Raw genomic sequence first — 11191 nt, 5'->3', positions numbered from 1 at the left:
TTTAGCTGGCATAGTTGCATTTAATCAGTCAGACTGAGACACTAAGCGGCTGCAGCGGTCCAGCCTTGTACAACTGACTGCTACATGATAATCAGGACACTGCTATGAAGCAGCAGTGTTGGAATTAGTCGGAGAAAAAAGATTTATTTCATAGACCGGTAAAACTAGGATCACTTTTCTAGTTAATCTTGGTTTTGGGCCTTTGCATGTAGCAATTGAAGGGCTGTGACTTCAACAATCATGGCTGCTTTTTAACTCTGTGGCTTTAAGGAACCCATTATTGCAGAAGTACTTGGAAAAGTTGGCTCCAGCATCTTATGTTGAGTGCATACAGTGCTGGAGGTGAAAAATGGTAAGTTTTCAGTGACTGGCCTGGAGCTGGGAAGTGCCATAGGAACTGCATCTATGTGAGGAAGTGCCTGAAAAGGAGAACATATTATAATGGGAAGAGTAGAACTTGGTCTCTGTGGAGTGTTTTGGTAAGTTTTTCTTAGCTTGAGTGCTTGATTTACAATTGCTAATGTTTGAGTCTTCCTTTGTAGAGGAAATCTATATAATGGGCGAAGACTGAAGGAACTGAAACTGAAGGAAGAAACTGAAAGATTCTTTCAATATGGATCTGCATGACAAGAAAACAGCCCTTTCAGTACACAGACCATGCCCCTTTTGCGCTGATTTTATAATCCTGCAAATAGAAGTGAGACCCAAATACAGTGAAAAGCTTCAAGCCTCTAGAGCTCATGGAATGGTTTAGATTGGAAGGGACCTTAAAGCTCATCCAGTTCCAAGTCGCTGCCATGGGCAGGGACACCTTCCACTAGACCAGGTTGCTCCAAGCCCTGTCCAGCCTGGGCTTGAACACTGCCAGGGATGGGGCAGCCACAGCTTCTCTGGGCAACCTGTGCCAGCGCCTCAGCACCCTCACAGGGAAGAACTTCTGCCTAATGTCTAATCTAACTCTCGTGTCAGTTTAAAGCCATTTCCCCTTGTCTTACCCCTCTAAGACGATGTCTTCTCCACTGCAGCCCGTGGTGTGTGACCAGAACAGCCCCAACCGCTCCTCGTGCAGTGAAACCCTGTTACTCTCTATCCTGCACTGCTTTCCCACGCAAACACCTCTGCTTTGCCTAGCCGCAGGACACACGATCACTGCCGCAGCCAGGACAGGTTGCAGTTTCACAGTGGGCTGCTCGGTCCCCAGGAGCCGGAGAGAAGCTCAGCTCCCTCTTCCCACCTAAGGGTTACGGCCGTGGCTGGGCACGGCCAACACCGACTGCTCCCCCCTGCCAAAGGTGCCGGGGAGGCGGGGTACGGCGCTGCCCGAGGCGGGGCCGGGCGGGGCGGAGGGCGGGCGGGCTCGGGCAGCATTTCTTGCGGGGTCGCTGCCGCTTTGTCTGCGGGGAAAGTTTGGCGGCGGGTCGGGGGCAGAGGTGCTGCCCCGGCACCTGCCGACGGGTCGGCTGGATCGCCAGCCTTCCCCTTCCAGCCCGCCATGGGCACCCCGGCCGCCGCCTGGGCGACGCTGTGCCTCCTCAGCGCGGCGCTGGCCGCCGCTTCCTCCCTCTCCTCAGGTGAGTCGTCGCGCCGGGCCCGGTCCCCGTCCCGCGGGTGCTCTGAGGAGAAGCGGAGCTCCCCCGCTGAGGATAAGTCCCACGCTCCCGGGGCATCTGGGGCACCTTTCTCACCCTTTCCGTCTCTCCGGTCCGGGCGGGGGTCCGCTTCCCGCCCCCCGCCATTTTGGCGGCCTCGCCACAGGCGGGGCGAGGGGGTCGGGGTGAAGCCGTGCCCGGTCCCGGCAGCTCCTGCCTCTGTCCCCCTGTTCTTCCCTCTCCGCGGTGCTGCTTGTGGTTGGGGTGCCCTCAAGAGGCAGAGGGCTGGCGGGCGTGAAGTGCCTGGGATGGAGGAGCGTGTCCCCTTGAAGCGGGAGGGTAGCCCCGGGATGCAGCCGGGCGGGCGGGGGCTGCGGGGCTTCCCCTCATGCTCGGCACCGTTTCACTCAGAGGGAGAGGCAGCCCAGGACAGCGGTAACCCCCCTGCCAAGCTGAACGTGGGGTTACCCGAAAAGGCTGATGCGGGTTTTAGTTGTCCAAACCCACAGAAACGAGCAAGAGAGGTGATGTGGGCTGATGGATGAAACCGTCCACTCTCCTTGATTTAGAGGGCTTGGTGTATGTGGATGTTGCGCTGAGTGCTCCAAGAGTGCCTTAGTAGGCATCAACCATTGGTTTCCTCTGTCATTTAAAAAGTGCTCTGGACAGACTTGTAAAAAGCACAAGGTTATGCCCTTAGGATGCTGTCAGGCAGTGACATTAACGATGTTTTAAGTTTGGGAGTGCAGGGTGACCACATTTGTGCTCTTAGGTTGTTTTCCAGCATTCCCTTTGACAGTGTGACTGTAGGGTTGTTGGTTTGCAAAGTGGCAGATTCCCAAATGCTGCTGCCACTGTAACACTGTGATTCCTGTTTGATGTAGTTGGCTTGGTGAATAGCAGCAGTTAAAAATAGCTCTGTGTGTGTGAGATGAGAAGCTGTTAGATATGAATTTGAGATGTTAACTTGTTGGGCAATACTCAGACCTAATTTTTACCCCATGAAAACCCCAAACCTGAACACTGCCCTACCAGCTACCTGCATCCACAATGCCTGGTACACAAGTACCATGAGTAAAAGTCTGAGGATTTCATCCAAGCTTCTTCAGTACATGAAAGGCAATTTGCTCATTTGAGGAACCATTTCAGGTGAGCTCTGCAAACAGTCGATGGCCACACTGTTGACTTGGAGCTGCAAACAAGGTCAGGGCACCGTAACAAAGAATGATGTTGCTTAACATGTATGTGATGTCTTGGGCTCGCTCACAGTTGGGAGTAAAACAGTAGCTAGAAGGTATTTGTAAGTAAGGGTTTTCAAAGTCCTGTAAAGATGGCTTGTATGCTAGTTATCCCCTTTGGTAACTTGTGAGGGAGCGAAATATGGCTTTTCTTAAATGGAGAGGAAGAATCAGACTTCCCATGTTTGTTTTCTAGTCCCACATGAGCTGTGCTGAGCCTGCCTACCGAGTGCAGGGAGGGAGCACAGAAGGCTGAGAGAGAGTTATTTTGAAGGTCTGTCTCATTCCTGCTGCCTGCCTGGGCTGTTTGAGGCAGCTGCTCTTGCCCTGCTGCCTTGGTCCTTACTCTGTGCTCTGGCCCTGCTAGTGATGAGCTTTTTGGCACAGGACAGCTCTTTCATGCTGTGTTTGTACTGCCTGGCTCAGAAGGCCCAAGATGTAATTACAGCCTCTTGAAGCAAAAGTAGGAAGTGCTGGTTTTTTGTTTCTTCTTTTTTTTTTTTTTTTTTCCTGGTATTGATAGTTTTCCTTTGTCCCTTTAAGGTTTTTAGATCCTCAGTGGGGGCTCTGATATTTCACGCTTTAGGGTGTCAAACCATCGTTACTTTATTCCATAGGTACCTTTAAGGAACTGTCACTGTTGGTGGGCAAAAAAGGAAAGGGCAGCCAGTCTGTTTTTTTAGGATTAAATGAATCAAGTTGTGCTGGTCTTAATTAACTAGTATTAAGTAGGACTTTTATTTAGTTATTACTCCCTCTCCACCCTGCCTTGCCCCCCCCCCCCCAGAATCCCAGACTTTTTTGGGTTGGAAGGGAACTTAAAGCTCATCCAGTTCCAACCCCCTGTCATAGGCAGGGACACCTTCCACTAGACTAGGTTGCTTCAAGCCCCGTCCAACTTGGCCTTGAATTCTGCCAGGGATGGGGCAGCCACAGTTTCTCTGGGCAACCTGTGCCAAGTAAATAAATAAACAGGTAATTGCTGAAGTGGTTAACTGTATGGTTTATGGGGTGGTGTGTGGGGGGCTACATGGATGTAAGAGTGAAACCCAGTGTTTCAGTATGATGGTCCTCTTGGTGCTCAGTCTGTGCTCCATTTGTTTGCTGTCAACATGAGAAAAAAAGTGGCTGCTGAATTTGAGAACAACATGATTGGGCTCTAGTGGCTCATCTTCACGGCAAGAGAAGGTAATTCCCAATGGTGCCTCTGCAGCCTCTTGCAGCTGAGCTGAAGACCAGCTTGAAGGAGGAGCTTTTGATTCATAACTGTAGCTCCAAGGTTTTCTGTACAAATTTGTCTAATCTGCATTATATGGGAAACACCACTGTTGGATGAGGAAATTCTTAGTTCTCTGGGTGGTCCCTTGAGGCAGCTTTTCCTGCGTTCTCGTTTTCTTTTCATCTTTGAGTTTCTTGGTTTGCTTTTGATTTCACATGCTTGTCACGTTTTCAGTAGACAGATATGTGTAGCTGTTTGAGGAGGGCTGTTTCCCAGAAAATTGATGAAAGAAGTGTCATTCAGCTTATTCATGGTTTTATTTTCTAACCTCTTATTTGATTTATTAAGTAGAATATATAAAGCATGCTTGAATGAGTGTATGTCTCTATCACTCACTTGGAGACCCATTTTCTGGACTGGCAGTGTCTATGGTGAGAACTAGGACGACTGAAGCAGGAGGAGCCCCATGAGTCTGTCATTACATCAGATGTGACCTGTGACCCATGGAGGAGTGATTTAGGGATGGGAATCTATGCTGACTTTTCTTACCTTCAGAAGAGTCTTGTTTTTATACATAGAACAAGATTGTACACAAAAAAGAACGGTTTTATGTGTGTAATCATGTGCTTATTTGTTTCTCCTGTAAATGTAAAAGGATTTTTATAGGAGCACATAGAAGAGGCTGTGATTCAAAGGCCCTGTAACCTTGCATTTTTAAGGGCTACATTTTACCTTTGGATAGCCATGGCTTCCTGTTATTTTAGTGAGAGCTCAGGCAGTTATTCAGTGCTACAGTTCTGAGCTTCATCTTACGTGTATGTTGTGAGAATTCCCATCTTATCAGGGACAGCCTTTGTGGCGGGGGGGGAGAGAGCATGTGCCCCTTGCACAAGTGGCACCGAATGTCTGAATTTGTCCTAAAGAGAGTGTGAGGTGATTGTGGGAAGGGGTTTTGATACAAGCCCTGTTCAAAAGTGGGTGATTATTGGTGATGGTGCCATGCTTTTTTGTGAGGTTTAGTGTCTGCCCCTGCTTCCCTTCATTCTTCTGCTTTAATTGTTTTCTGTGTCCTTGCCTTCTGTCTGAGAAAGATTGGTCAACTTCTTGCAGTTAGGATGCTCTAAAGCTTTGCCAGTAGTTCTGTGACGTGCTGCGGAGTCATCTGTTAATCCCTTCTTGAAGACTAGCTGCATTACTTTGACTCCCCTTTTATCTCTGCTTGCTTTGTGCTGCTCTCCAACTCTTGAGTCCACCTTGGCCAGAGTCCCTGACGCTGCAGTCTGAAGCTTACCCAGAAGTTGGATTGCTGCACCAAAACCCCGTTTGTTTGGTTGCTGGCAAGCACATGGCAGGTTTACTGGGGAGTGTGCTGATGTCTAATCTCTTTATGTTTTTAATTTTGTCCTGCAGGTACCTGTGTCTACCAAGGCTCATTGTTTGAGGTAGGTAAACTTGAATATGTTATGCTGGGAAAGTGTTTGAGAAGCTGCTGTTGAACTTGAGTCTAGTTCCTAATTTGTTTTGTCACCTTTGCAATGGGGATGGCTTGTCTTGCAGCAGGTCACAGAGCTGTGAGCCTTCAGCCTGCTACAAAACAGCAGCAAAATAAATATTGCCCTTCCTGAGCCTTTGAACCCAACCACTCCCCTCCTCAGCACAGCTCTACCTGCTTCTAACTGGGGCTCCTTGTCCACTGCATGAAAAATTCAAGGTTCTTGGAAGCCATATGAACCACAAATGTACAGTCCTAGATGGATAGAGGTGATGCCTTCTAAAATGTCACTGTAATGCCAGTGTGTTTTTTTTTTTCTCCTGAATTAATAAGGTGTTAATAACAACAGTTTAACACCTTTTCTTCTCAGCTTGTTATGTCGAGTACTGTGTGCCCTGACTCTCCTTCATAAACCCAAAGTATTTTCTTTCTTTATAGCCCGCCTCTTTGCCTATACATAATCCATGAATAACTTTGTACAAGAATCACAGTTACTAACAATTTATAAACAGTGTTTTGCTCTGTAACACTTACCTGCCTCGCTTCAGTACGCTGGATGACAAAGAAATGGCTGAGCAGATGTTTGTGGAGTGCTTCTGTATCTCCCTCTGATCCCACAGCAGACCTGCGCAGGGATTTGTTAGGCTGGGTGGCAGTATGCAGCAACTGTCTGGGGAAGCCTGGGATTTTATTTCCCTTTGAGCTCTCCAGCAAAGTTGGATGTGTGCTGTGCATGTGGGACACACGACCTCTGGGTATCTTGGAAATAACTGGTGGCAGGTAGTTCCTTTGGTCTTCCAACATGGACTGAGGGGCTCGGAAGTTTTCCTGCTCCAAGAAGGGAATGTCAGGGGAATTGTTGGACACAAATGTTTTTGGTGGGTAGGTTGGGACAAAGCTGAAGCAAGGTAAATGTATTTGTTCCTCTTAATAGTGCACTGTGGAGGATCTGTGTCTTGACAGCACTTGGAAAGCTTGTCTAGTCCAACTGTATGGCAGGTGCTGAGTACTGCAGCTCAGTAAGGGCAGTATCAGAGCTGAAGGGTTAGCAAAGGCAGGGGATTTGCGTCACTGCTGCGTGTGTGTTTAAAATACTAGTGCGGGTCTCGATAATATCTTGCCATAGCGTTTGTACATAAAGACTATGGGATATTTTAGGTTAGATGCTTCCTATTTAAAGAACTTGCTCCCGGTATCCTTGATTTTTGTCTTTGTCTCCATATTTAGTAAGATTGTTGTGGGTTTACAACTAAACAACTTCAGTAATTGTAGTAGCCTTCGTTTAGCTGTACGAGAGGACTGCTCTGCAGTACAACTTGGAGCAGACACTAAACTGATGCAGGTGTACAGCTGGCATTGAACAACTAAGCTTGTCATTCTTTGTACAAGGACCTGTCCTGCTTCTTGTTCATTGTCATGTCCGAAGATGTGCCTGCTACCCTGTCTGAGTGAGGTTTGTGGTGGAAACAGACCTTTGCTTGCTTTTCCATGACTATTTTGGTATTCCTTCTGTTTTGTATGCCCTAACATAGCTTAAGTTTACTCTTTGAAATTGAGTATGGATCAAAGGACAGGCTTTGTGCTTCTCCTAGCAATCTCGATCAGGTCCAAATGCACATAATATCTGACTCATGGGGGCAAAATATCCCAAGCAGTGCACCAAACCCATGGGCTAGGTGCATCTTCCTCTGTAATGCTGTTTTGCAGGTTTCTTTGAGTGACTGTTTTCCCTGAGAAAGCGGAAACTGACCAGGAAACCATGGAAATTACAGATGAAAAAGTTTCATTCTCTGTTTTGCACTACTCCTGACAAGAGTATTGGATTTGGCTTGGTTCAGCATGGTAGAAGTCAAACCACTAGAGATAGTGAGTGTATGAGTGATTCCACGGCAGTTACTACTTGTGGGTTGGTGACTGCAATATAGCTGCAGAGCTCGTGTTACCTGTGCAGAAGGCTGCTGTTTCAGGTCAGTTTTCAGTGTGAAAGATGACAAGAGCAGCACTACTGCTGCTGTTTCTTTGGTTCCTGCAGTCTCCCTGGTTTCAGGATGAACACTATATTCAAACCCCATGAAATCTGACGACCTGAATGTGAGACACTTGCTCTGTTTGTTAAACTTAGTGCTTGTAAAGCCTTGATGCAGCTATCTGACAAGTGAAGATTGGGAGCTATTGCCTTGTGGCTTTGCTGGTACAATTGTATTCATTGGAGCTGGGGAGAAGGTTCTTTCTCAGTCACTGGCTTGGGATTCTGGAGGTGCAGGTTGAAATGTCGTATCTGTTACACTTAATGATCACATTTTCTTTTCTACTTTATCCTGGATTACAAGAAAAGTAAAATCCTATTCTGCCTGTAACCCGTGTCTCTGTGGTGCTGTTTAATCTCTCTGGTCAGTCTGGTGGGAGCTGTGTTTGCTGGCCTTTTTGTCAGGGCTGGTGAGTACTGCATGGTGTACTCAGGGTGGGGGTACCAGGCAATTCTGCCAGCACTTAGAGGTGGTCTTTCAGGGAGCTCCGTGTGGGTCCTTGAATGGAAGCATCTTACAGGTAAGTGTTGAGCTGGTAGGTGTGTAATCTGCTGCCTGTATCTTTCACTATTTGCCCTTCTTGTGCTAACAGACAGAATAATCTATAGAATGATTCAAGAACTGCACTCCTGCTGGTTCAGTCTGTTCCTGTTGGGTTTGGGTACCTGTTCTGTAGCATGAGTCTTTACTAGTTCTTTACTAGAGCCAAGAACAGCTTTGGTCTGTTTGTTTCCTAAACCATTACACAGCCTCCAAATGTAGCTGCTCTTGGCCCTGAGCTTTCCACATTGCTGTTATTTCATTGAGTTTTTCCTTTTGAGTCTGTAGACCAGCAGAGAGGCAAGAAGCTGGGCAGGGGAAACAGAGAGGAACAGCTGCAAAAGGAGCCTTAATCCTTGATTATAGTACCAAGAGGAGGAAGCTGGTGGTAACATGGAACAGCCTAGGTTTTACCAGTGAGTGTGAGGAGTGGCAGTGTTATTAGCTAAGTGAAAACAGGACCTCAGCTCTGACATAAGAAAGCAAGGATGAATGTGACGGCAAAATTTGGCTGAAGGGTTGGTGCTGTGCCCAAAGGGGAGAAGCAAACTGGCAGGTGATAATTTTGTGGGTTTAGCATTTGTATATGACTTTGGAAAGTTGCAAGTGTTCAGTGAAGAAATCCAAGCCACAGGACAACCCTGCAAGCTAAGGATGTCACTCTGTAGAATCTTGTTTTGGGGGAGGATTGTGCCTTCTGGGTGTGTTTGCTTACAAACCATTTATTCACTGAAAAGCGTTTCTGAATGACAAGAAGGCATCAGGCCAAGCACTGCATCTTCACTTGATGGCTCTCTTCTGGGGCAGCAGCATCACTCTATGCCTCTGGTACTAATAGAGCTGTTGACAACCTCCAGGAGAAATCCCTTGGAACTTTTTTGTCTTTTAAACTATGGTTAGAAACACATTTCCTTTTAGTATCTCCTGTTATTCAGGGTTTTTCTCCATGTTTTGTGTGCAGGTGGTTGTAGGTGAGCTGTTACTGAGTTAATATAAGAATCTTACTTGCTGCACAAGTGTCTGAAGTCACTTGAAAAATCCTTGGTGCATAAATCAAGCATTTAAGTGTAGTGAATGCAAACACTGCAGAGTTGCTTGAATTGTTAATGCTGCAAAAGTTCTGCATCTTGTCTCACTTGGCTGCTTGTGTATCAAGGGTCAGCTTGTGTTCATGTGTTCCCTCTGAGGAAAACCCACATTTTTCTAGCTTCTGTGCTGCAGGTTTGTGTTCTCCCTCTGTCTTCACCTTGGAGGGAGTTTTCAGATCCACACAACCAGAGCAGCTGCTTTTTTACTTAGCAAAGAAGAGAATGCACATTACTGCTTTTTTTTTTTTTGCTTTTTTTTTTTGTAGCTGGAGGGTAGTGTAGGTGCGGATGAGGAGACATTCCCACCACTAAGTGTGTGTGGGAGGTATTGATCAAGTCCATGCCTGCATCTTCCTGCCAGCTGGCTTGTGCCAAGAAGAATTTTCAGCCCTGGGAGAAGGAGAGAGGAAGCACTGGGCTGTGGATTAAGGTGGGAGCTGGTTTGAATGGAAAGTGTGACTTGATAAATGACACTTGGTGTCTGGTAGACACTGCAATAAGGAAGGACAAGTCCAGCTGGGCAATCTCCAGTAAATCCTTATTTTGTCTCTGTTAAAACAGGCACCTTGTCTGTTGCAACAGCTGCTCTTAATGCATGTGAGGATGAATTTCTGGACTGGCAAATTCCTTTGGTTGTTTCATGAGACGTATAAGGGGCTTTTTTTTAACCCTATAAAGCACCAAACAAGCCAGGCAGCTTTTCTTGGAAGGAAATGTTCTTAATCATGAAGTTTGAATGCAAATTATTAATAGAATAAAAAGTCCATAGTAAATAGTGCTATACTCATGCTTCTACCAAAAACTTTGCTTCCTTTCCTTTTAAAACTGCCTGGAAAAGGACTCAGGTTAATTGAAATGCTTTGTTGAGTTTCTTGAAAAGAGAGACTTTGGGTTTTAGCCATCAGTCAAAAAAAAAACCCAATATGGATTTTCTATATTAAAAAAAAAAAAAGAAAGAATAGTTGTAGCTGTTCAGATAATTCAGCTTTTCATCTTTTTAATTCTGCTTTGCTATCAGTCATTGTAGAGGTCACAAAATAATAACTCACATGCTGACAGATAGCTATTGTATAAATACAACTTCCATCAGCTCTATTATAAATCAGACCATCAGCTTAATGTATGAAGTGTAATTTTCACATAAACTCTTGCAAGAACTGATGGGGAGAACAGCAAAAGATAGAGGAAATGGTGGAGGCACAAGGCTGTGTTGTGCTGGAGGTAGCTGCTTTCCCAGCTCCAGAGATGGTTTTTACATAATTACATTTGGTTTATTTAGTTCATTTCAGTGGCAAGTGTAATCAGAGTAGAAAAGCAAAGTGCTACTTTCAAGTTCTGTGTCTGACAAAAGAAGTGCATGAAAATGTTGATGCTAAAAGTGTAAAAGTTTGTGCTAATAAAACAATTTGAAGAGCATATAACATTTTCTCATTCAATAAAAAGCATCCCTTTAAATGTTCTGATAGACTTGCTACCATCTTGCAGCTACATGTGCCCATTTTGTTGTCAGAAGTTTAAAGAAAGCCTGATTTTAATGCTTTTTAAATCAGACTTCTGTCTTCATCTGTAGTTTGTGCTGAGTCAGAAATGAAAGGGGGAATAAATAGAAAATGCTCCCTTCCCCCTCCCCCCCCAAAAAAAAAAGTTAAATCTCCCGCTCTAGGTAGCTTCTATTCTGATTAAATGTAGTGACTAATTAACATAAATATTAGGTGCAAAGCACTTGTGGTTAGGGAATGTTTCAAATTAACAGTGGGGAATGAGCCTCACTTTAATTTCTTTAGCAGGATAAGTTACTACTGAAAAATGAGATCAGAACTGAAGAACTCAGTTGGAGGTTTTGCTTGCTAACTCTTACAATGGTCAAAATGGTTTTGGTTTTATTTTTTAAATAAGGTGATTTAAATGCCACTGCTTAGCCCATAGTACATCCTTAGCTCCACCAGGGAACAAAGCTATAAATTTCTGTTTATAACATGCATATAACACTTGGTAGCT

The 11191-nt window shown here is 45.6% G+C and overlaps 1 protein-coding gene across 1 annotated transcript in view; it reads left to right on the top strand.

Moving 5' to 3' along the window:
- Positions 1 to 1897: 1897 nt before the first annotated feature.
- FRAS1 (Fraser extracellular matrix complex subunit 1) overlaps positions 1898 to 11191 on the top strand; it is a 158060-nt gene continuing 148766 nt past the window's right edge. Inside the window, exons 1-2 of the mRNA XM_061356486.1 lie at positions 1898 to 2024; positions 5457 to 5488. Coding sequence (XP_061212470.1) covers positions 1898 to 2024; positions 5457 to 5488 — 159 coding nt within the window. The remainder of the gene's footprint in view (positions 2025 to 5456; positions 5489 to 11191) is intronic.

This window comes from Neopsephotus bourkii, unplaced genomic scaffold (assembly GCF_033783945.1).
Source record: "Neopsephotus bourkii isolate Nb327-2 ecotype Australia unplaced genomic scaffold, CSIRO-AGI_Nbou_v1 NB_107, whole genome shotgun sequence".
NCBI classification, from domain to species: Eukaryota; Metazoa; Chordata; class Aves; order Psittaciformes; family Psittacidae; genus Neopsephotus; species Neopsephotus bourkii.
Note: the sequence above shows the minus strand (reverse complement) of the source record. Positions and strands in the feature narration are given on the sequence as shown.